Source organism: Nasonia vitripennis, chromosome 2, assembly GCF_009193385.2.
Source record: "Nasonia vitripennis strain AsymCx chromosome 2, Nvit_psr_1.1, whole genome shotgun sequence".
NCBI classification, from domain to species: Eukaryota; Metazoa; Arthropoda; class Insecta; order Hymenoptera; family Pteromalidae; genus Nasonia; species Nasonia vitripennis.
In genome coordinates, this window is record NC_045758.1 from 16,244,816 (window position 1) to 16,270,019 (window position 25,204).

Sequence of the window (25,204 nt, forward strand, 5' to 3'; positions counted from 1 at the left end):
CCGTGCGAGAGATGGCTATAGTCTCGGCTAGCTGGATATCGATGTTTATTTTCTCGCGTTTTTATTATGCCACTGCGGCTCGTCCCGCGTCCGTGATATTGCACTCGCGCTTTTCGCAGCGCAATCGAGCGGACTTTCTCGCGTCCTGTATTATCGACACATCACGCTTGTATACATCTGCATTCTGCAGATTTCAAGATTTTGAAAAGTTGATATTGAAAGAGGCTCATAGGAGTATAGGTATAGTACAACATGTAAGCAATATTATCAAACATATATATATATATTTTATTAAACACAGAATCACAGAGCAAACTGGACAATCGGAGGGGCGGGAGATGTTATTGACGCGTTCTTTCTCTCATTCTGTTTCGCTTTCACACTCTCACTCTCAACACGCGGCTCTTTTTTATTAGCATTTTCACTCGTATTTTTTCAATCAATATTTTATACAGCTTTTTTTCATCGTCGTCTTTGTCCTATGATTTATCTATTGTTTTGCGTTACGCAGTTAATTATTTTTCGATTTATTTTATATTATACAAAAAGACTCAAGTTAAAAAAATCATTATCAGATTCGTATGTAAAAAACGTACGAAAGATCTCTCATATAAGCCGCAGACGCGAGTCGCACCGATTAATTTAATTATATTCTTCAAATTTTAGTGGCACACGCTGTAAACCGTGAAGAGGATTTGTTTTGCATGTCATTGACATCTTGCACAAAATTCCGTTACATTTTTTCATTCCTCCTTTTTTCATTATTCGTCAACGCTAGTATCGATAGCATTTCTGTTTATTTACAAAAATCAAGGCAATATAATTATAATTGTTATACCGATTTCTTATCGCGAGTGTGCCTGCGCAATTGTGGGCGTGCTATGTGTTAATATTAGTGTAAACATCCTATTGACGCTTTCGCGTGCCTTCCATACACTAAATTCAATTGTTTCGTTTTTAAAAGAAAACCATTATCTGCAGCTTAGATTCTTGCTGTTTTTTCTCTCTTGTGACGTTATTACATTTGTTCAGTATATTATTATACAATATCCTCTTTAGTGCGATCTTGGCATTTCAGCGAATTTATCTGTAACTCGTCAAGCTCGCTCGTTCACTCTCACTTTTTCCAAGCTTACCTTCACTCTCTCGCTCGCTCACTTTTACTCTCTCGCTCTTTCAATGATTCAGTTGGCTGCGCTTTATAAAAAAGTTTCGATTTTCTTTTATTTTATTTTTCTTTAACTCTCCATCGTATATGTTTATAAAAGCACCGTTGCGCGAACGGCAGTACCGCTATAATGCTCTATTTATTTCCTCGATAGCACACAACGTCTTGAAAACATTGCTGAAACGACAAGATCATTGCGTAAAAAAGTTTGCATGAAGTGTTTCAATAACGTTGCGGGAATACGTCGTTGAAATTTGCTAAATTTATCGCTTTTTCGTTTGAATAGAAATGCTTCATTTTTATGATTAAGAACTGTCGCATGTATGGAGATATATAAATGTTTTAAAAACGTTGCATAAATGTTGCTGCTGTCCACACAAACGTTTCTAAAGTACGATCGCGAAATTTAGCAAAGTCTTGTTCGACGCTTTGTGCTACTCAAGCTTTCTTTTTCCTCTGTCTGTCTCCCTCTCTTTCTTAAAATATCGTTTTTACAGCTTGAGCGTCGATAATCATTAACATGGAACTTGGTCGACACATTCTCGTAAGCGAAAACCAAGATCAGAGAAATGGTTCGCTCTCGATGTGGCGATATTTTAATGCATATATAAAAGCATTTAGGATTCGTACCATTCAAGTTTATTCAAGTCGGTCTGAAGAAAATCGAGCAGTTTCGGCAACTAATATCGATACAAATGAGCAATTTCAGCATTTACACGCTATATATATATTACAGTTAAAAATATTCCGTTCGAGTGATGAATATAAAGTGTAATAGCAGACGAAAAAAAATATTAATTATCGTAAAACACTAAAACATGTTTGGGTTACAGACATTTCTTAAACTTCTACATAAAAAACATACACCATAAAAAGTTAAGATCAAATGGGAAATCTTAAAACATATTTGTATTGCGTAAACGAATAGGGCTTCTTATCTAGGCATTGTCTTACTGATAAATTTTTATTTTGTAATAAGATTTGATCTTAAATTTAAAAACTAGTATAAAATAATAGTGCTGAGAAATATGCTGAAAACATCCTCTCTATATACGTAATGCAATTATGCACAATATTAATTCATTATTTCATGACATTTTAGAACAATTAACTTCTGAGCATATTTGTTCTTTAAATAGTTGAAAATTTACTGCACCCCAAAATTTCCAAGTAAAATAAAATTTTACGCTCGATAAAATTGAGCAAAAATTGCACGTTATCCGATATCAGCATTTCGAATTTACATATCAGTAACAGTAACTTTAATTTATGATACTAGTTACCCAATATATATTATGCGACAAATAAAATCTGCTCGATTTTTCTCATACATCAACTCTGCTAAAATATGAAAACAACGACAATCAGGGTTTTTATTCGATTTACGTGTCTCTCGTCTCGCTCCTATGTTAATCTTTATCGCTACAAATCTCCACCAGGTGCATAATAGCGTCGCTAGTAATGTCGTGATTTCGAGCAAATCGCATCATCGCACTACGCATATACGGTACATTTAAAGGGAATAATAACAATTGTAATTCTCTCGCACCTATTCTCGTTCGCACTTTCTCTCACTCCAACCAATCGACAAACAAGGCGTCGCATCGTGTTTGCCAAGTCCAAGCGACAACGTATGTAAGATTATCGACGCCAGGCTATAAGCTTTGAATACTTTTTTTTGTGTATAATCAGCGCATAAAAACATTGCAGGAGTATTATTTTGTGATAGATCACTTGTTGCTAGAAATAGTCGTTTTTTGCACTATAGCGTAAGTTTAACAATTAAGAAAAATCTGCCTTCAGTTACGCTAACAAAAAGGCAAGCAACAGAAACATGCAAGCTTACGGGTATCACTTTGACGGATTGCAGTTTTTTTCTTTATAGGTATGCCGAAAGTACGAATAATCGATTAGTACAAATAGTAAAATAAAATTTGGCAAAAGCGCCGACTTTCGTGAAAGGCACATAGATTTTTTCAATACACGGTATTATTTCTAACAAAAGCGTTAGAAAGTCTTTGCATTTTTTATTTAGTTTTTTACGTATTATTAAGATCAAATGTATTATAGTAGAAAAGTGCACCTGTTCGTGACAAAGCTATATATATGTTATTAGTATACTTGATCATAGTTTAGTTAAAAAGCAGTTATTAAATTAATATTAACAATCGCGCTACTAATCCTTTAAAGTAAATATAATACAGAATTCTATCAATATGAAAGTTTAATGTAAGATTTTTTTTTAATTACACTGCATTTATTTGCATAGGTAGTGGATTGGCTGACTACCTACTTATACAGATACAAACTCTTAATATTTTATACGACACTTGTGACTCAAATGGTTTAGTTTTACACGGCGCTAAGTATAAAAGAACCATTAGAGTCACATGTATCATAATGAACTACTTATTATTTGCTGCATTAAGTTTAAAAATCTTGCATAAAGTACACATACTCTGTCATTTGATTGTTTTAGCTTTCAGCAATATTGTACGATTATTGACGTTAATTATTACTATTAATTTAATTTTTGGCAGTAATAAAACTTGAATTACAAGTAGCTTCAGATTTTAGACGATCAAGCTGTTATACGTCATATGAGAAACAAATTACTTTTTTGCCACAGTTGATGTACTTATTTATCAATCAATATTTTCAAGGTAGATAGTAAAATGCAATTTCCCCATAACATCTTTAAATGTAAAATGTTTAAGTAATTAATTGCTCTTGGCATAATATTTATGTACCCAAAAAAGAAGTAACTATGATTGATACTTTGAAATAATCAGAAGCCAGTCAGAAGCATTTCCAGCAACAAGTAAATATATGTGTAATATAGAAATACACTCCTGCTATACTTTTATGATATTAAAAACGTTGATAATTTACATTCTAAATTAATATTAAATTCTAATAAAACAAGGTTCCTGTCGTGATACGCGCACCTTGTTTGCTTTATTTTTGTTTGAACTTATCATACACATTCATAACAATTTGCTCAAAATTCCATCATCAATCATAATATTAATAAAAATAAAGTACTCTTTAAGAATTATTTCAATGAAAGTGATCACTGAAATTCATGTTATTGCGATTTTTATATCTTTACGTAACTGCTTGTAAGAATTTTTCGCTATTACCTATTTCGAAATGATTCTGCTTTCTGGAAGTTCGATCAAGTTTACCCGACCGAAATCATGTTAATCGTTAGTTAGTTTCTTCCGAAACCCGGTTGATATTTAAATCTCTGATTATTAAGTTCGTCGCATAAGTTTCAGTTAATTACACCAGTCGATCCGATCGAGGTGTCTTTTAACTTACACTTTGGAGTCATATCGGTACTAAACACTACTTTCACCTTTCCTTGTCTCGGGGATGAGAACAAAGTCACACAGATTTAAATTAATAACACCACTGTGATCGAAGATTAAGAGGCCTCCCCGAAGACAGTTTTCGTGACGCATGTTAACCGCACTTCGATTTTTGCAATTCGTTCAGAGAATTGCTGTTCTTACGATACTTATGTTGTTGTTTTGCGTAACTTTAAAAAACTAATAACTATGTATAAAAACTTTGTTATGATTCTTCTGTTTTCTGCAAAGAATGCTCGCTTTAGAACAGTTTACATAAGTAAAAGTAAGTTATGTATAATATTTAAAGTAAAGCAAATACATTTTTTTTTTCAAAATCAAACAGCAAGCATCTTTGAAAACAAAACAACCACTAGCAAGTTTCTCAGCGGCTAAACAACGTCATACACTCGAGGGAAATGCAAAATTTGAAGGTCAAGCTCGTCAATAAAGTCGGGTATTACAGGATTTGCATCCCCCACCCGGAAACTTTTGGTCGAAGTCGGTGCATTTTGTCTGTATTCAATATATGTTGCTTTTTGTTTCGTTGAATCGGCCCAAAGATTCATAACCTTATGAGGATGTAGTACTTCGTCGCCTGGCGAACAAAGAGTAGCTTTGAGCAATCTCGTAGAGGCTCGCGATGACCCTTCTGAACGCGCACTGCGAATTGATAAGACTGACCGGATGCTGGCCAGAATTCTGGTGGGGCTAGGAAGCACCCATCGAGCCTGATCCAGGGCTATGGTTGTTCTTTACTGATGTGGGCACTTGATTGTAAGGGTGATTGCTGTTGCACAACACTGTGTAGATGTTGTCTACGTTGCTTAGCTTTTCAAAGAATGGTATCAGGTCTAGCAGCTCCGAATCTGTCATGTCGTCGAACCACGAAGCTACTGGTACCTATTGAAACAATCAAATGCATGAAAATTAAATATTACAATTTACTTCTTGCTATTTAAGGAGTTTAAGTTTTGAATTATACACCGAACCCACAAACAGGTAACTGTAGAGGCATTAACCTCTATGAAAATTTACTGCAATAATTATTATATAAATTTTCTAGTTAATAAATTATTAAATTATTATTAAACCCTCGTGATGAAAAGACATTTTCATTCGATTAGAGACACCATAGATCCGGCATAATGTTCTATAGAGATATCAAGTATTGGAAATTTATATTCTCTGAGGTCTCATCTCTTATCATTGCTTTAAAACAATTATACAAATAAGACTAAAACCTTAAACTTACCGCATTATCTGGATGAAAAATGTAACTAGCAGGACTATTATCAACAATAATAATTTGTTGCAAATCCCGGCCTAATTTGTTTAAATCTTTAACGTAATTGCCTCTGTGAAAAACGCAAGATTCACGGAATAATCTTGCTCTGAAGACTCCCCATTTATCGAGTAGGTCTGCCACTGGATCAGCATACTGAGAAATAAAATGGATTCAGCTATTTGTGACATCATAAAATGAATAATAAAAGTTATTAAAACGTGCTTGACTTGTGTGTCTAAGTAACGCTATCACATATAACAAGCCTTTTACTCAGCAGAAATTCTTGGACCAAACACCAAACAACTTGTGAATACAAGAGGCATTAGTAGTACGCGAGTCATCTGATGTACATCTACAAAAAATAGCTCCTAAGCTAACTGATGCAGATTCATAGCATGCACATTTTAATTGCGAATCTATACGCGATTTGTTATATGAATGAAGCCAATAGTATTAACAGTTTTTGTCCAAGTTCTTTTCTTACAAAATATAATCTTTGCATTTATCTCTAGCTTGGGAAGCCAATGGAAATCACGAAAAACAAAACCTTGTAGAGCAAAAATATTCACCTTGGCTAGACTCGCAGTAAACAGAACGCACTCATAGAGCTCGCCCATCCTCTGGAGAAATTCGTCAACGTAAGGCCTCTTGAGAACGTAAACTTGATGCACCGTGCCGTCAATCTCGACAGGTACGACAAAGTCGGCGTTGTTGATGGGTTTGAACGAGCTGTGCACCAGGGTTTCGTCCAGGTCGATCACCATGCACTTTTTATGCAAGTCCTGGTTTCGCACCGGAGGGAGCAGGAATCGAGGCGAGCCGGTGCTAGGAGGCGGTGAGCCCCGGCCGTCGCCTTGGAGAGAACTGGCCTTGGAGCTTTTGGAGCTGCTGCCCCGGCCACGGCCCAGGCAACACAGCAATGAGCGCAACAAACCCCGACCGCGAGGCTTCTTCTCGCTCGGGGTCGGACTGTTAATGCTTGTCTCATTCTCTCTTGGTAGTTGTGCTGAAAAACACCAGTATTACATTATTATTTTAACAATCGTGTATTTAAAAAAGTTGATGAAATAATCAAAGCACAAAAATGTCAATGACATTTCATAGTATCAGACCGTGCAAGTAGTGAGCAATCTTTTCTAACGATAAGCATTATAGTCAGATACTTTGAAACAAAAATTCAACACGAAAATACACTCATGTATTTTTCTAACTGATTTTGTAATAGTACAAGTTGGTAAGACAAAGATTTTAGTTTTGTATTGATGTGCGCAAACTGTATTTAATTTTCGAGCATTTGTTATCTTGAAATACCTCCTACAGTGTACTAAAACATGATGGATGAAAAGGTTTGAAGTTCTAAAAATCAATATCAATTTGATTGTACTGTATCTTGTATTGCGTTTGGTTTTTCTTTTTTAACTAAACAACAGCTATCAAGAAACAATAGGTAGTAATAGAACTTTTTTCAGATTCAAAATAGTAGTAGCAGCAAAATTCTTTATTTTTAGATGCCTACACGTCAATGTCACACACGATAACAATCCAGACGTGAAAACCATTAACGAAGCGGAAAAAGATAAAGCATCCAAGATAGGAGAAAAAGATGCGTGTGCCAGAGCAAAAGAGAGAGGGAGTAAAGAGAGGGACAAAGAGAGGAGGGACTGAAGATAGCAAGAGACAAAATATAGCAAAATGGCTCAAAAGTGAGTAGGAGGTGGCAAAATACAATCTTGTGGTCTCTCAAGGCTGGGTGCAAAAAGCACGTTGCGGATAAAAACGTCGCTTTGCAGCTGCAATTAGCTTGAGAGACAGAGAGGAGCAAGGTAAGGGATGGAGCATGGAGCGTAGGAAAAAGAGCAACAGAGTTCAGAGGAATCAAAGCCTCCGCGCGTTTGTCAAAGTAAACAAGCGAGCGTGCAGCAACATCAGCAGCACCTAACCTTTCATCTGTGCAGCGACTAGATTGAGGCAGTTTGCGGGGGATCCGCGGTAGTTTGCTCGTAAAAGCCGCAAAAAAGGCTCGAGTCTATGGGTCGCGAGTCGACGCGATCCAGATAGGCTAGTGGACGTCATAGTCGTGCTCTCTCTTCGCAGCAGCAATAATGGCGAGAGTCCGCGAGAAAAAAACACTGTAACAGGTGCACGCAGCATCCCAAAACAAATGAGCCGCGCGGAGAGCATCAGAGAAGAACAGCCCCGGAGAGAGGCTCAAAGAGCACGACGAAGAGAGGGAGCAGCACTTTTGGAGCCAGACTAAAAGTGAAAGAGGCTACGGCAGCCACGGGCGGATGGAGAGAGAGAGAGCGAGAGACGGAAAGAGAGACGGAGTGCATACGTATACGCGGAGATTGAGTGAGAGAGAGAGAGAGAGGACTAGCTATATATATACACGGAGAGCAGCCGTGTGCACGACGTATGTATGCGTACGTACCTTTCTCGTTGTTGAACTGTCCTAGCTCGTCATCGCGCGACACTTGGGTGATAATGGACGATGCGTCCATTTAAACATTTGTCGGAGTCCTCGGGGTCTGTCTCGTCTCGTTCGGCTGCGGACCAAGCTCCTGGTCTGTACAGCTGCTTGCGCCAGCAGCTCTTTCTCTCTCTCTCTCTCTCTCCCTCTCTCTCTCTCTCTCTCTCACTTCTACGATCCGCTGGACGGCGAGAGGCGAGAGAAAAAGCAGCGTGTAAAAACAGAGCGCGCGCGGACGGAACGCGAGTCTCTCTCACTCTCTTCTTCTGTATGTATATTCTATATATCGCAGCACAGAGCACAGTCATACACACGGACACAGATCTACACACGCGCAGCCAGAATGAGAGAGAGAGAGAAAGCGAGCGAGCGGGCGAGAGAGTGAGACGGGCGCTAGCGGCTATTTATGCGACTGCTGCTGCTGGCTCCGAGTCGTGTGCGATCACCGCTGATGGCGTCTCGCGATGATCGTCGTCTCGCTGATGCTGCTCTGTTGCTGCTGCTGCTGCTGGCCCCGTAGCCGCTCTGCTGGCCTCGTCAGCATCCCAAACTGCGTGTGTGGATGTGTGAGATGCTCCAAGATTTCTCGCTCTCGCGTACGTTCCTACGCCACCGTCGCGCGCGTGCTAACTGCAGGAGCGGCCGAGCACTGTGCTTCTCTCTCTCTCGCTCTCGGCTTTGTTGAGCCGCTACTGCGCAGACGCACGAGACTCTCTTTCTACTCTTTCTGTAGTTTCTCGCTCTCTCTTGCTCCGCTGCAGGATGTATACTTATAGTGCTGCTTGCGCGAGTAGTAAGTATAGTCCCGTATCTCGCGGCGCCGCTGCTCTTCTTTGATACCGCCTATACTCCGCATACGCCATACACTGCGGGGGCCAGGGAGACACTCTCTCTCTCTCTCTCTCTCTCTCTCGAAATTGGGCTGGTGCCGGTGTCGTAAATCGTCGCTGGAGCTGCGGCTCTAAAGATACATCGCCTAATCAGTTGGGTGTCTCTCGCGAGGCTCGCCCCCCCCCCCCGCCCCGCGCGACGATTAGGACGATGCGAAGGCACCGCACTGTATATTATTGAGCTATATATCTCGGATTTGTCCGCCCAATATGGCGGGCCGTTTGACGGCTTTCACTCGCGCCATAAGCTTTTCCGATAAGTACCGGCGGGACTCGCGCTTTCTATTGTCGCGAATCGACGCTTTTGGCCTTATATATTATGCGGTATAGACAACTACGCGCTCTTACTATATATAAATTCGCCGCTTCCATAGCTCTCTCGGTCTTGTTTACTCGCGGCGGGTTTCTTGCTGCCGTCTCCGAGAGAGAGAGAGCTATTATGGTTCTTTCTTTCCCTCCCGATTCTGCGGGCCGCTACTTATGGTGCGCGACTGCCTTACGCGTGTGCGGGCCGTTGCTTGGTACAGGGGAGCTCGCTCCTCGCGTGATGCAAGCTCTTTTTCCTCGTAATTCGAGACTATCCGTGAGTGTAGGGAGAGGACGCGGGTTTTCCGCGCAAGTAGCGAGGATGAACAAACGAAATCTGTCGACCGCAGGCGGAAAAGAATTAGAAAGAAACTCGAGAATAGGGACTCGTCGATACGGCACTTAGCCGCAGCATCATCGCGCTGCGCATATAGATAGAGCAAAGCAGATTACGTGTCCGCGCTTGCGATCGAACCACACCTATTATATCATGTATACGCGCGATCGAGTGTCTCGCGTGATAGTACCTACATATAGCTATGCATACGTATCTCCGCCGTGAAAAGTAATACAAGTGGGAAAAACTTAACTCGACATTTTTCCCCGCTTCCGTCTCCTACTCAATCGACGCGACTTGTGCTGCAGCGCGCGAATCATGCGTATATATAAGAGCTGTCGACTTTTCTTTTACGCGATGCTGGGAAATCGATTGTATTTGTATACTTCTTTTCTCTTCGAACGCGTGAGGTGGATCCGCTATGAGCGGGAAAAGTCAAGATTATTACGCGGCAGCAGTTATATGCGCGAAAGCTGTTGGAATACGCACGCGACGCGCTAAAATCCACACTTGCACAATGTGTAGAAGACGCTGAAGTTAAAAGTATAAACTTGAAAGACTCGCGCCTGAATGACAATATTTATTTAATTATATAGAAGCGTTAACGAGCTTTTCGCGCCGATGAACTCGCTTGAATAAGGCCCCGTTAAAAAGATGAGCGGTCTATCTGTACATATCCTATTACTACCGAGTAAATAAATAAATAAACATTCGCGTTATCGCAACGAAGCTATACCTCGTTACAATAATTTTTTTACTTTACGACGAGTGTAAGTGTAATGCTTCTTTAGAATCGCTTATACAAACTCGTTACGCGAAACTAGCCGCTTGCGGGTGACCAATTTTCAAACGCATCTCGCGCTGCATCTTGCTGTATCGAAGAAGAAAAGGAAAAATCGACGTGTAGTATTCGCGCGCACTACACACGCTACAATGAATGAATTCGAGCGCAACTCGCGCAAGTCGACGAAAGCGGCTTTGAATAAGGGGGGTATCAAAATATGCGCTCGAAAGGACCACGCAAAAATTGCCGCTGCCGTGTGCGAAATACAGAGCTGTACCGTCGGCTATCGATTGATCGGCGCTAACACTCGTAAAGTATAGTTCTTGACGCAGGCTCGGCTACACGTATAGTATACATTGACACGAGAGTGCGAAATTGAACGTTAGACGGGAAAAGTACGTCAGATATATAACGAGCATCAGTGGCGCTCGGTGACGCGATACGGGCTGTTTATAAATAAGCCCACAGACAAGTGCAGAGAGTGATCTTGCACCATGAACTTTTTTATAGAGCCTGCGCACAGGTAGAGCGGTTGATTATTATTTAGAATATATAATACTGTATGTTATGTATATTATTTTCGCAAATTCCAAGCAAAGACGCTAACGAGTGTTCGTTCTCAGCGACGATTCGCAATTCATTTCCATCCGTATAGTTTGTTAACAACTTGTAATTCATGAGCTCAATTCGTATACGCATATACTGCAAAAGAAAGAAAGTTCAGTAGGGCGCGCGAGCGCATACTTATAAGTCAAATGCTCACGTACTTATATAATTGGCTAAACGCTGCGGCGTCATTTGAAAAAGCATTTTGCAAAACAATAGAATGAAAAAGCTTTATATTTCAACGCGGCTTATTAGAAAATAATGGCGCATCGAGCCGTGGATAATTTTCAAACGAAAAACTACTGCACGAGTATTAGAGCAAAAATAAATTGCCTTGCTTTGTTTTTCTGAAATAGCCGAAGGACGCGTGTGTGTGATGCACGGCTCGACTCCATTTCTGCTCTCCCGACTAGAGAATGACATTTTTTCCCACTACGAGATGCTTTTTGCTCGGTTTATTTTTGAAATGATTCGTTATTCGAATTCACTGCCACAGTAGGATGCATATACGGGAATCCTTTATAGGATAGTATTAACAGCAAATGTTCCACAAAAAGCTACACATTTTCACGTGAATCTTCAGAAGCGTGTTTTATATTTTTCCAACTAACGCAATAAACTTTCGCTCGAAATAATTCTGGAACATGTACATACCACTCACCCGATATAAAAACTCGTATTTTTGCAAAAAATACACTTCGCGTCGAATCGCGTAACAAATATACGCGCAATATTGGATATAAAAAAAGAGCTTCGAGAGAGAATAAAAGGGGCATGAAAAGGAGGAGCGGCTCACGACACAATGCATATACGCACACGAAAATGCGCTCGAGCAGTACACAAGTGGAACGAGCATAGTGCCGCGTACGTGAGCTTATACAGTCAGCGTGAGCCGCGCGTAGCCCTTCCCATATATATATTTCGCTCTCGATGCCGTCGTCGCGCCTTTCCTTCATCGCCGCCGCGTGCGTGACATATTTTTTCGATCGCGGCCGCACTGCGCGCGACGCTTTGTCGAAACGACAATTTTTCGCGGAGTTTTGAAAGCTTTTTAATGTTTTATTGATCGTTTCTTTTCCACTCCTGTGAGCAAGTGATTTTTTACTCTAATCACTCGTCACGTTAAAGTGAAACTTTGCAAAATGCGTATACTTTTCATCTGTCGTGCTTTTTGGTTTAGCTCACGTCTAAAAATATTGCTGAATCTTTTCGTATCACGCTATCATTCTATTAACATAATGCATCGGAGGATTTGCACTCTTTAGAAGAAACCTGTTAAATTATCAAGTATACAAACGTAAAGATAGCTTATTCAATACAACCAATATACGAATATTAATCGATAACTTGCTGTGCGTGGCTCTTGCATGAAAATAACTTAGTCGCACTATAGAGGCATCAATGTGCGAAATAAAAACTAGTTTATGAATTTTTGATTTTCAATCAATATACAATATATATTGTCATAATAAAGTGGTATATATACAAATCGTGCCTTATAGAATCATAAACTTCCATACTTTGTAAAACATTACAAAAAAATCAATCAATTCCCAAACGACAGAGATTCTCTCGTGGCCGTAGACGTATCATCATCGCGTCGATACAACTAGATAAATACATTACAGCGACGAGAGACCGATGATGCGCTATACGAGAAACGTTTCACAATTATTATTAATGGCAGGCGGTCCCTTGACATTCTTCCCGTCTAGAAATTCCAATTCAAATGGCGTGCACACATACAGCCGTAAAATTGTTGTGACGCGCACGTTGAGCAAGAAAGCCTACTTGAACCCGGCTTCTCTTTTAAAATTCACATCACGATATTCTGTGCGCTTGTGTGTATGCGAGCGCGAGCTCAAGTAGCTGTTATTATACACTCGACGCGCCTATTCTCTTTTTCTTTCGTCTTGTATCGTTTGCGCGACGTGTGAACGCGTATACACACACACGCGCGCGCACGAGTTGGTAACATATAATCGGGGTAAAATTTTGATTTATCAATTAATCTTGGTCGTATGAGATACTTTTTATTATACATATTTGATATCACAAGTTCACCATTTTTTCTCTTTCGTTTTTCTTATATAAAAATCGCTTACTAAATGAACAGCCAGTTGTGTGATGTGACTTTCTCTCCCTTCCCATGTCCGACTTGTTTTTCGCGACAGTGACGTTCTTTATACCTATTTCTTGGTTTTTGTTTCGATAATAATTTACATCAACTTTATACAAATCTCGCTTTCGAGTTTCGCGGCATGCACCTTCGGACGTTGATACTTGACATATACTTCTATATTCGCATCGCTTCTATTTTCTATTAGAGTTAATAAAAAACGGACTTGCTGCCTGGTTAAACAAAGCATCGTCATTATTTTAAATTTGAAAACTCGTACAGTATTGCCAAGAGGTTATTCGAAAATTCTGTATTGTTTTTTCCTGTGTCCTAGTCACGCAAATTGGATTAACGCGGGCTTATATTATTCGCTAGATTTGCGAGCGCACAAGGATTGCAACTTGATAATGTTCATGCATACGAGTTTAACTTGGCCAACGAATCCACATTTCATCGATCATTTGTTCTTCATGAGCATCGTTCGACGCGACACACGGCCACAGCACATACCGGTAATGAAGATGAAGCCGACCATCGTGAAAGCGATGATGAAGAAGTATCGGCTAGCTGGCGATCGGCTGACCGAGTCATACAACTCTTCAAACGTTTCAGGGGCTGCCAACTTAAGTTAAAAGATTTAAGATATTTAAAAAGTTGCAACTTTAGAGGTAAAGAGAACAAAATATTATTCGTAAAAACGAACCTTGTCTGCATTTTTGAACATCTCAATCCTAGTACTTAACATTTTATAACAATCAGGCAGCAACAGTTTCTCTTCATTTTTCAATACATTCTGTAGACACTTGAGCTCTATATAAGCAAAAAATTAATTTAATGTGTGATACTCGCAGACATGCATATTTTGTGAAAATTCAAGTCAAGTCTTACGTCTTCCTGCTCCTTGTGGCACCATACCGCAGTATTTGCTTACGTCGACAGCACAGGCTTTTTGCAAAAGTGGATCGACGTTGATATCAGCCTTGGCTTCTTCCAGCATTTCCGCCACTTGTATGCGACATGCTTCCTTCATTTCCTTATTGTCTGCGTTAAATTGAGTTTTCAGGCACTCTTCAACTTTACCAGGAGAATTATTATCGTCATCTTTTTTGCACATTTTATCAATCTCTTCAGCACACAATGCAACGATCAGAGGATTGAGATGGTAATTAAGAGCTGCTTCCCTCAATATAGTTTCCATTTGGTGCTCACATTTAATGGTAAGTTTTGATTCTTTAAATTTGATCTTCAAGCATTCGATTACTTTACCTTCCAATTCTTTATTTTTGGGTTCGTTTAGTATAATCTATACAGTATGAATATAAAGAAAAAAATGAAATTTGAATGTTTCTCGTAAATGACTCTTTTTAACTATAACACACGCACGCACACACACACACACACATATATATATATATATATATATATATATATATATTTATTTATTGTCTAGATACCTGTTTACAATGCCTGTCGATATCCGAGGAACAAAACTGTTGCAATGCTACATTAAATCTATAATCAGTATTTTGCTCAGCCATTCTGTTAATGACAAATGTTCTACATTTATCGTCAAACATCGCATCATCTTTGTGTTGCTTTAAGCAGTCCAAAGCACCATCAGATTGACGACAAAATTGCCTAACCATTGTATGGCAGGCATTGAGAAGAGCAAAGTCGACAGAACTATCTACAAATTCTTGAGTTCTTATTTTAAACAATAGCGCATGGCAAGCTTCTCCTAATTTTGGTTTGTTAGCTGCAAGGCACTCTAAAATCTAAAAAAGTTCACGATTTCATTATCGCTAGTTTTACAAATTTATTTGATTGTCAAAGATGCACAAGTAGATAAAAAAAAGTAAGCTTAATTACCCGAGAGTTGCCAGGCTCAACCTTGGCGCAATTTTGTTTAATTTCTTCAGCGCATGTTTTGTGCAATTTTGGATCAAATTTGATGTTTTCTTTTTGTTGATACAACTGAGCTTTGAGCTGCTGTCTGCACTCTCTCGAAATTCTATGCTTTGAACCACGTATTATATCTTTTTGCATTTTCTCGCTCAGGCAACTAATCACTTCAGCTTTTGTTTTTGAGCTGTCGAGTAATTATTAAATAAACTATAATGATTTTAAAGTTCGTATGCAATTAATGAGAGTCATGTACTTACTCAGGGCAGTATCTTGTTACCATTGGTCTACAAGCTTCCTTAAACTTGAATGTAAAATGGTAATTTTTAAGCGATATTAGTTGGAAATGTTCAACAGCTGCTTTACATTTACTGTCAGTCCTAGTATCTATTTCGCTTTTATGCTCAATCAAGCACTCCATCATATCTCCTTCATCCTTGCCATACTTTATAACATCCTACGTTTTACAGAAATACAAAATATTGAAATACAAGATTCAGTAAAAACTAGTCTTTATGAAATTGGTATACACTATATTACTTCACAGTGTTTTTCCATCATATGACGACATGCTGTTGAAATAATAGGGTTCAATTCGATCCTTTCAGCTTGTTCCTCCGTAAAGTTTCCTACAGCTAACTTACAATCTCGATTCAAGCTTAAAACAAATAGATGCACATACATGAGAGTAAACCAGAGCAGATTGAGAAATCTTGTTGTAACATCATGTGACGTAATTATATCCATACCTATCAAACTTATCTTGTAAACATAAAATCTCTTCTCCTTTTGCAGTCTTATCAAAACAGAACGACGCCAAGTCTTCTAGGCAGACCTCCTCAATTTCAGGCTGAAGATCAACGTTTACTGCTCTTTGTCTCATTACTCGTCTTATTTCATCCAAACATTCTTTTTTCAACTGAAAATAAATTATTTTTACTTCATAATCTAGTACATTTTCATTATACTACTTTTTCGTACCGTCATATTTTTCTGTGGATGATAAGCATATCTGTACAAACAAGGTAAAACGAGTGGACCTCTTTCAGCATCCATCTGAGTTCCATCCGGGGACCAAGCGTTTTTGGCATGGCAAAAGTTCACTGCGTCTGCTTTGCATGCTCTGTATAACTGGGGATCCAGTTTATAATCTCTAGATATAAAATATTGGATTTGGACAAGAGCTGTTTCACACGAATCAATCATTTTATCAGTTCCCAGTTTGTCCATCAAACAAGATATTATCCTGGAATTTCCACCTTGAACCTGCATTATATTTTAATCAAAAGATGAAAATGGCATACGCAATGAACATAAAATACTTAAAAAAAAAGAAGAAAATTACGTCTTTGCAAGCAATATCAACGACAGGCTGGCATGCTTCTCTCAAAACTGGATCTATTCTCCAATCTTCTCCAGCATCAGTTTCCTTGATCAAATTTTCCAACTGCAAATGTTACAAAATGCGAATTCGCTCTTATATCGGAGGAGAGAACAAGTGTAAAGATAATTTTCATTTTTGACTTACAGCTCTTTGGCATACAGCAGATACCCTAGCCTTTCTCTTCCTAATTCTCGTGTATTCCATCAAGCAGTGAATAGTAGCTCCGCCAACTTCTAAATTATTGCAAAATGTTTGAATGTCATTGGCACAGTAGTTTACTATCTCAGGTGACAATCTGTAATCTTCCATGAGTATTTTTCTGTGATCGAACATTTCAACTTGACATTCTCTCGTTACTTTGCTGCCATTCTTTACAGCTGATTCCAAGCAGAGTAATATTTGAGCAAGTCTGATGTCCTTGTCATCTGATACATTTTTACGACAGCGGTAATTTTTTATGTCCTCTTTGCAAGCTCTTACCAAACCCTTACTGACTCTATAATCTGAAGCAATCAATTTCTCCCTTCTCAATAATTGATCCTGACACTCTCTTGTCATGGATCTGTCAAGTCTATGCTGCATGAGACATTTGTAAACGTGTCCACTGCCTGGTCGAATGTTGGGACAAAACTTTATGTGATCTTGAGAACAGGCAAGATACAATTGTCTATCAGACATGATATTATCTGCTTGAATCTCAGTTACATGTAGAATCTGTTTTCTGCAGACCGGTTCCAGCTTGTTGAGGTGCTGCTGCAAACATGCCAATGTTTGCCCTTGTAAAATGTCTTTGTACGGTTGAATTCTACCACATTGGAATTTATCAACGTCATTCTGGCACTCAGGAAGGAAAGAAGCAATGATGATTCTGAAGTCATTGACAACCCAATCAAGTCGCTGAATATAATCAGAGCATTGCAAATCAGCCACTTTTTCTCTCTTTTCCACTAGACAATTCAAATAAGATCCTGGAGCTGTCTTTGGGCAGTTTAAACTATCGAGCGAATCGCCGCACTCTTCTTTTGTCATTTTATCGATATTCTCATTGTTGGTTACAATTCTAATATAATTGTATATGGAGTTTTGACAGCCGTCATCGAGTCCGGAAACCTCATTTGGCTGCAAATGAAAAATCAATGTAAATGCTGGAATAGCCAATTATTTGGCATGAACTTGCGCTACTATGTGGTAAATTCGCAGAGTAGCTACCAAAGCTCGAACGCATCTATTGCGTTAGTGCAAAGCAAAACTCACCTTGAAGGTCTGAATGCACTCCAGAAAGAAGAGGTCATCCATTTCCTTGTCCATGACACTGCACAGCCTCCGGAGCCTTTCCCTGCATGCCTCGGGTTTGATCAGCTCGAACTGACCAGTGCTCACAGGCTTGCTGTACTTGGGTGGTGGCTGCTTGGGGCTCCTCTTGCTGCGCACCACCTTGCCCCTGTCGGTGCTGTCCTCGATCTCGTTATCCTTGTGGCTGACGAGCCAGTGTACTTCCGGAGTGTCGTTGACATCGACGTAGAGCACGTCGCCGCCGCCCGTAACGTACGACCCGGAACAGAGCGTCGAGAGCAGCAGCAACGGCAACAGCACTGCGAGGCGCGTCATTTTTTCTGCGACAATAGCTGTCGGCGTGGCGGCGATGACAGATGAAGAGGATCGTGTCCCGGAAAACGGCTTAATCTCCGCGACAGAGCGCAGTCAGCTCTCCGGCAGTCGTCACTACTGGCATGATGACGATTAAATGCGGACTGGAGCTGAGACTGCTGAGAGAGCGACGATGATAATGCGCGTATCCTCTCCACTGGACCGTGTAAACAAGCTCAAGAGTGCGCTGTATCTGGCTGTATGTACCTATACGTACGCTCGTCGTATGCTCTTCGTGTGGGGTTATATAGCTACAAGCAACGAATATAGACTTGGTATAGAAGAACGGTCACGGGTTAAATTGAAGGGACGAAAACTTGGGTTGGGGGACAGGCAGCTATAGTGTAGTATAGGCTCTACTACTATTTCAAAATGGGACCCCGGCGCCAATACTGACCGTCCTTCTATACCAAGTCTATATTCGTCGCTAGAAGTAGTAGTTACAGGGTACTATAACTAGTACGTACTAGTCGCTAGTGGCCGACTGTCCGCACTGGAGAAGAGGAGGAGGACGTCACGATTATTCCTATCGCGCTCCGTTTTGCTCTCCACTTATTGCAATGGCGTAAGAACCGGCTTTTTCGCCCGGACTTCTCTGCCGTGTATAGGTGTATACTGTATATTATACATACTGCTCTGCGGCGGGCGGACGCGACTATTGCTATGCATCAGGCGAGCACTCGCGACGGAGACAGAGAGAGAGAGAGAGAGAGAGAGAGAGAGAGAGTCTTCCGCGAATCGTCGTGTTGTGCAGTGTGTACGGTACGGTACAGCGAGCGCAGTGAGACACTTGTTTCGCGCTTATCGCTCGGACTGCTCGGAGTGATCGCGCGCGACGCGACTACGAGTTTGCATGTACGTATTCGCGAATGTTGTACGAGTGCGAGTTCGTCGCATGCGTTATTGTCTACGGCTGATCGTTACTCCAGCATATGCTGCCCTCTGGTCGCTGCTGATCGGTAGTTGAGTAGTTATTAACTTGTCAACAAAAACAAAACAAAAACGATGCGTTTCGATGCCACGACTTTCATTCGTATTATTATAGTTCTTAGGCGAACAGCATTTATTTTACTTGCATGAAATAGAAATGCTAAACAAGTTCCTCTTGAGTTGGTTGACGAAAATCAATTGATTATATTTCAGCTTTCAGCAGCTCAAACGAATTGGATAGTTTGTCTATGCTTCGATTTCCAAGAAGGTTACGCCCTTATCGAGCGGTGGTAAGTGAACAAACAGATTTTATCTTCGTTTCCAAATTAAGCTCTCTCCAAGTTGCCTTTGTAACCGCCGTATACATACCATAATTTAACGCTTCCAAAAGCACTGGAAATCAGCGTCTCGATGAGCTTGCGGCGTTACCGACGGAGCCCGAATCGATCGGAAAACCGCGTGCAGGTGTCGCGATGAGACAGGAACACTCGAATTTTTCTAAAAGAGCCGTACCCACCCGTAAATTTTGAGGGGCATATCCTATATACGAATGCAATCGTCGAGCTCGAGTCCATTCCGAGAAGCGTTTCCGGGATCTCGCGCGAAACAGACTAATGTGGAAATGCCATAAAAGCGAATGAACGAGAGAGTAGGTACAGCCGGAAGTGTCGAAGGGGTCCCTTGAGCGCGCGCGTGCGACACACAGGGCAATCTTCCATTTGTCGCGCGGCTTAGTTAGCAACTACTATAAACTGCGCCGTCACGGCTCGCTTGGACTCCAATTCTCTATGTCGACGGGAATAATTGCGCTTGTTTCAGCGGCGAATAATATTGCTTCTTCTTTTCAATGTTAGCGCCGAAGAGGTTAAGAGGTTTTCATTTATTACGAACACAACGCGCAGAGTAATGCGTAATTTTGGGGCGCGAATCAAAGCAGAATATTATAATCCTGCTAATGTTCGCCTACCGCGAGGCGAGGAGTATCTCTCTCTCTCTCTCTCTCTCTCTTCGTCAAAACAAAGCACCGAAAAAGAAGCTCGCGGCTCACTCAACAAACAGCGGAGCGAGCCTCGTTGAAATCTCATTACACAAGCGTCGCGCCAACAGCCAACTCTCAACCCGCCGCCGCGGCGCGCGTCCTCCTTCGGCGAAGGTATAAGTAACGGGAAGAAAGGGGCGTTTTATGCTCGCGAGCGAGAGCCTATTTTCGTGCCGAGAGAGAGAGAGGGAGAGAGGCGAGCTTCTTCTTCGGCCGCGCGCGAGGCGGCGCCCCTGCGGGCGAGAAAGAGAGCGGCGGCGTGGAATTCCGTAAAAACCGCCGCGTGTCGGGGGGAGAGGATTTGCTTGCGCGCTTGTGCATGATGCCCGATTCGAGTATTTATGCGACGCGGCGGGATTCGAGAGAGGCTTTTCCGATGCCGGAGCCGGCATTAATTTGAGAGAGGAGCGGCTACACTAGCGCGCAGCGGCAAGTAGATGCGGACGGATTTGTTCAGACTCGCGAGCTGGATTTGCTCGATCCTGTGGACGATTTAGCATAGTGGAAGGAAGGTGAAAAGTGGTTCTCGGCTATTCTTCCTCGCGTGAAAGTCCTCGCGAGCGGCTCGAAATTATCCCCCCTGGCACACTTACATGGGCCGCGTGACTCCGGGTTCGTTGACCCCCGCGACGACTTGCGCCGCGCCGGGGTAAATCTCGGGGATCTCGGAGTAGTTGACCTAGTCCGCGCGTGCGTGCACGGAAACTCGTTTCTACAGAAATTCCAATCTTATATCGCGCAACGGAGCAGCTCGGCGTACAATAGGCGAAAAGTCAAGAAAAAGTCAACGAATCACATCAGCCACGAGGTCGTTTTCCTCGAGGAAACTCCAGCCCGATGTGCTCGCTCGCGCGCTCGGGGGAATGAGGTCGAGGCGTTGCTGTATATAACTCGCGCGCCCGTATACTCCTAATCCTCCCGCGCGCGGCCGCGAGTATGCATATATGGAGACGCGGCCGCGGCCGAAAAGCGCCTCTATCTCTCTCCCTCTTGCGCGTGTCCGATGCGTGTGTGGCGCGCTAACGGGACGAGAGCCAGCGCTGCCGGCTGATTTTTCTCCGGCGATTGCTGAATGCGCGCCAGCGCGAGGGGAGCCCGCGCGATAATTAATAGATGGTCGTAAAATTCGTTATCGCCGGCAGATAAACTGCGTACATCGCTCGGAGGTCGGGGAGAAAATTCCGAGGGCCAAATCGAAGCTCGAAGCTCGGCCAAAGCCCACCATATGCCTCGCGCCCGCACAGAAGAGTCCAAGGAGCGCGACACGCAGCGCGCTGTAGTTCCGCCCCTGGCGCTTTACGTAACTCTCTCTCTCTCTCTCTCTCTCTCTCTCTCTCTCCTTCTCTCTTCGGTCGGAGCGAGCCCACTCACACAGACGCAGAAGCTCTCGTCGCGCGCCCCTCGCCGTCGCAGGAGCGAGAAACTCGAGAGAGAGAGAGAAAGAGAGATAAGAGCCACTGCCGCGGGCGTAAAGCCGGAGGAATCTTCGGCGACGCGACCAGAGAGGCGGAGGAGAAAGTCGAGCGCAGGTGTAGTAAAGTGCGTTTTTAACGCGGAGCTGGATTCGATCGCGCGACTGCCTGTCTACATAGGAGCGAGATTTAATCGCGCGGAAAAGATCGTCGGTATTCCGAAACTTTCCGCCGCCGGGCAAATATGGTCATGCCTACAAGAGGCCACCCTAAAAGGGCGCGCGTCGTATCCCCTTGAACCCCGCGCGACCATCTATATCTTATCTCGGCGGAAGAAGTAAATGGCAGAAAAAGTGAAAATCGCCGCCGCTCGGGTTTTCCAGGAAAAACCGCCTGTCCGCATCATCGCCTCGGGCGTGAAAGTCCGGGAAAGTGCCGAGCGTTACAAACGCAGGAATACCCATACGTGCGTGTGTGTGCGTGTGTGTGCGCGCGCGTACGGAGAGATACTCGCTCTTGAGAGATAAAGCCAAGAGCAACGGTAAAGGAGGACAAGCGCTGGTGGGGAGCGTGAATGAACGCGAGCGACGGGGAGGGGGAGATCGCGCGCGTGAATATACGTGCCGGATCGAGTCGAATGATACCGCGCGGCGATCGCGCTTGCTGCGGGGTTGCGATTTTCAGCTATACGAGCGAGATCGTTAACCCTCGCAATAAAAATCGCGTCTTGGAAAAAAAGGTGTATCAAAAAGCGTATCAAAAAGCGTATCCATTCGTCCCTCTTTGCTGCTACAGACGATATTATATGCGGGCGCAAGCGGGCAGCGAGCGTAATCGGCGCGCTGCAGATTGCAGAAGGAAAGGCCTTCTCGCCGAGCGACGTCGAGTGAGAGGGGGGCAGTGAGCTCCTTACAGTGCATTGGCTTTTGCTGCCCCCTTGGCTTCCCCGTCACACCCCGTGCCTCGACAAATCGCGTCTGTGCGAAGGAGAGCCTTTGCCTCTCTCGCTCTTTCTCGCGAGCGAGCTGCCTTTCGCGAAGAAATCCACGCAAGGAAGAGATTGAGAGAGAGAGAGAGCGATTCGGGTCGCAGCTCTTAAAAGTGGAGGCTGATATGCGCGCCTCGAGCTGCCGCAGGTTGCGGATGTGAGAGATACTTGAGGCTTCGCGAAGGAAGAACAACATAGCCATTTCGATTATATATGAAATGCAAAGTCTCTCCTGCTCCGCGTGGAACTTTGAGGCTTTTTGCGCCCTTAAAAAGCCTCCTGCCCACTTAATATTAAATGGGCACTCTCGCGCGGTCGAGATGTCGAGATTTCGGCAGAGAGAACCCGTCCTCCCCTCTCGATATGTCCGCACTTTTTACGGCTTCTTCTCTTCCAGCACGTGTCCTGCAGCCGGTATACACGAGCGCAGGCATACATATAATGTATACTGATAAATTCACGCGAGCTGGCAGCGCAGTTTTTACTGCAGCGCGCGATGAATATTCAGATTTCCCGCGCTCCGGAATAAGCGATGACGTCTCGTAGAAATTTTCGCTTTGTTTCGTCAATCGGTATGGCTGTACGATTTTTCCTTCCATTCGGTACCAAGTGCGGCGGTACCGCTACACCGAGTCAACTATCCGGCGTTTAGCGCTGCAGAACCAGTCCACCCCTTCCCGCGTCCGCCGTAAAAGGGACTTTAGTAGGCTTTCACGATTTATTTATCGCAGCGGCTAGACCGGGCCGATGGAGGGAGGGAGGAAGGGAGGGAGGGCGAAAAAAGGAGTGTAAGTACGTACGGTATATAGAGTCGGAAGTCACGACATCCGGGATTTCACGCTAGCGCCCCGTTTCCTGCCGCCGACGCGCGAGCCGACGCAAGCCGCCTTTCCACGTTTACGCTGCCATGTATACGTATGCATATATGTGTATAGCCGGCTCGAACCCTATACGCTAGTGGGCGACATCAACAATTTTTCTCTTTACACCAACATTTATAGCATATACATTTATAGCCTCGGTTGTAGTCAAACATTGTAAGTAGTCTCATTTGAACTTACTTTCTCAATTTCGCAAATTCGTAAATAGCAAAATAGGAGCTAAACAATATCTTCTTAGGCGATATGAGACATGCAGTCCCAGCACAGCGATTCACACGCGAGGAAAGTCTTGCGATAGCCACATTCAACTGCGCTCGTTCCTCGCTTGCAGGTCGCGCGATTCGCTACACCCTCGCCTACAAAGTCTCTCTCATCACGCTGCCGAGCGACAAGTATAGAAAGATAAAGACGCGCCTGTAGCTAGGCCGGAATCGCTCCTTTGCGCGATATATTGCCCTTAATTACGAGTAAAGTAGGATAGCCTATCTCTCTCTCCCTCGTATTCACTCTTTCTCTCTGTCGCCGAGAACGACGACGACGACGAGAGTCGAGAGTCAAGTGGATTTCGCGCCGCAAGTGCGAGTGTCGTGAACGTGCCGTCAACATGCCGACCAACGGGTGTAACGAGAATACGTGGAAGCTAAAGTTAATGCTGAAGATAACAAAATGAAAGAGAGAAAGCTTGCTTCAATGCAGGGATTATTCTGGATAGACTTTGATTGAATAGTCGCAAATTTTATTCAGACTCTTCTTGCGTATAGGCTTAAGATAATGCCGAGAGATTATTTGTACGACGAAAATTATCAATTAATTTAAAGAACACATTTTCAGAACCAATAATAAATTCCCGTTTTCTCTGTAAAAAGCTGTATGAAAACATATACAAGGGCAGAAGAGTGGAATTCCTGCGAATCTTATCGTCGAAATGAGTGGCGTTATTCATCATTTTTAACATTTTCTTCGCGTACGAAAGAAGAGAATCTGCATTGGGTACATACAGTTGAACAATGGCTATTTTTTGATGAATTTCAGGGGTCGAGAAAACAGTGGAACTTGCTTTTGCATTGTTCTAAACACACGTACAATTGGAAAATAAGCCCCAACCATTTTTTTCGCCGTTTTTTAAGTCCCGAAAGAGTAGTTTTCTCCTAGAATTCCCCATATATTTATAGGAACATAATGAGCATTGCTTATGATGGAAAGTCATCGTCCACAAATCTATGTTCTATTAATGTTCATGGTTTGAATTCTAAATTGGTGTTATACTGCTGCTTGGTATCGGTGACGCTAACGTGTCTATAATGAACGTACTTACGATCGCACTCATCGGAATGGGAGACGTACGAGGCCTTGTTCGTCATACAACTGGAACGGTGGGAAGGACACTTTATCGGAATGCATTAGGACCCATAACGAGCAATAAACTATAATCATATTGACTAACTAATTTTAGAGTCGAACCATCGGTTATTCTGACCTTGTTACGTTTTAAAGATAAAAATTCAATTTTTTTTCACAAATCAAAACTCGAACATATCTGCTATGTCCAACAATGCGTCGAATTAATTAGTTAACTAACGAAAATGGCTCATTTTCTTTTCCAGGACACGACACTCACAAAATGGAAAATATTGATTTGCTTTTAGCTCGCTTTTTGCTGGACTTTTTGAATTCGTGTGAGTGTTGCACAAAAATATGCT

The 25,204-nt window shown here is 42.5% G+C and overlaps 2 protein-coding genes across 5 annotated transcripts; both read right to left on the minus strand.

The window, feature by feature from the left end:
• Window positions 1-264: 264 nt before the first annotated feature.
• LOC100122036 (carboxy-terminal domain RNA polymerase II polypeptide A small phosphatase 1) lies at window positions 265-8,950 on the minus strand. 2 transcript variants are annotated; one of them, XM_001605589.4, is made up of 4 exons: window positions 8,241-8,950; window positions 6,379-6,815; window positions 5,777-5,962; window positions 265-5,424 (listed from the first exon to the last, which is right to left on the minus strand). In XM_001605589.4, exons 1-4 carry the CDS (start codon window positions 8,308-8,310, stop codon window positions 5,233-5,235), a joined length of 885 nt encoding a protein of 294 aa, XP_001605639.2. In that variant the 5' UTR covers window positions 8,311-8,950; the 3' UTR covers window positions 265-5,232. The 2 variants fall into 2 exon arrangements, with proteins under 2 accessions (XP_001605639.2, XP_031779638.1); XM_031923778.2 differs by lacking the exon at window positions 8,241-8,950 and adding an exon at window positions 7,750-8,110.
• A 3,688-nt stretch (window positions 8,951-12,638) lies between these two features.
• LOC100122052 (Golgi apparatus protein 1) lies at window positions 12,639-19,133 on the minus strand. 3 transcript variants are annotated; one of them, XM_008204061.4, is made up of 13 exons: window positions 18,722-19,133; window positions 17,862-18,505; window positions 16,752-17,726; window positions 16,569-16,670; window positions 16,205-16,489; window positions 15,973-16,142; window positions 15,764-15,881; window positions 15,484-15,680; window positions 15,191-15,410; window positions 14,776-15,096; window positions 14,210-14,624; window positions 14,025-14,131; window positions 12,639-13,943 (listed from the first exon to the last, which is right to left on the minus strand). In XM_008204061.4, the coding sequence occupies exons 2-13, from the start codon at window positions 18,213-18,215 to the stop codon at window positions 13,779-13,781; spliced, it is 3,429 nt and encodes a 1,142-aa protein (XP_008202283.1). In that variant the 5' UTR covers window positions 18,216-18,505; window positions 18,722-19,133; the 3' UTR covers window positions 12,639-13,778. The 3 variants fall into 3 exon arrangements, with proteins under 3 accessions (XP_008202283.1, XP_032452407.1, XP_001605655.2); XM_032596516.1 differs by having other exon boundaries at window positions 18,887-19,115; XM_001605605.6 differs by having other exon boundaries at window positions 18,652-19,115.
• Between the last annotated feature and the right edge of the window lie 6,071 nt (window positions 19,134-25,204).

What these genes read in the sequence shown, in the direction of transcription:
- LOC100122036 (XM_031923778.2), bottom strand. Translation starts at nt 7,990, where the DNA reads ATGCTCTCCGCGCGGCTCATTTGTTTTGGGATGCTGCGTGCACCTGTT. An exon ending in TTACTGCGAGTCTAGCCAAG is followed by an intron (nt 5,963 to 6,378) that starts GTGAATATTTTT and finishes TTTATTTCTCAG; the next exon opens with TATGCTGATCCAGTGGCAGA. An exon ending in TTTTTCATCCAGATAATGCG is followed by an intron (nt 5,425 to 5,776) that starts GTAAGTTTAAGG and finishes TTGTTTCAATAG; the next exon opens with GTACCAGTAGCTTCGTGGTT.
- LOC100122052 (XM_008204061.4), bottom strand. Translation starts at nt 18,215, where the DNA reads ATGACGCGCCTCGCAGTGCTGTTGCCGTTGCTGCTGCTCTCGACGCTC. An exon ending in TTACAAGATAAGTTTGATAG is followed by an intron (nt 15,882 to 15,972) that starts GTATGGATATAA and finishes ATTTGTTTTAAG; the next exon opens with CTTGAATCGAGATTGTAAGT. An exon ending in TGATGGAAAAACACTGTGAA is followed by an intron (nt 15,681 to 15,763) that starts GTAATATAGTGT and finishes TGTAAAACGTAG; the next exon opens with GATGTTATAAAGTATGGCAA.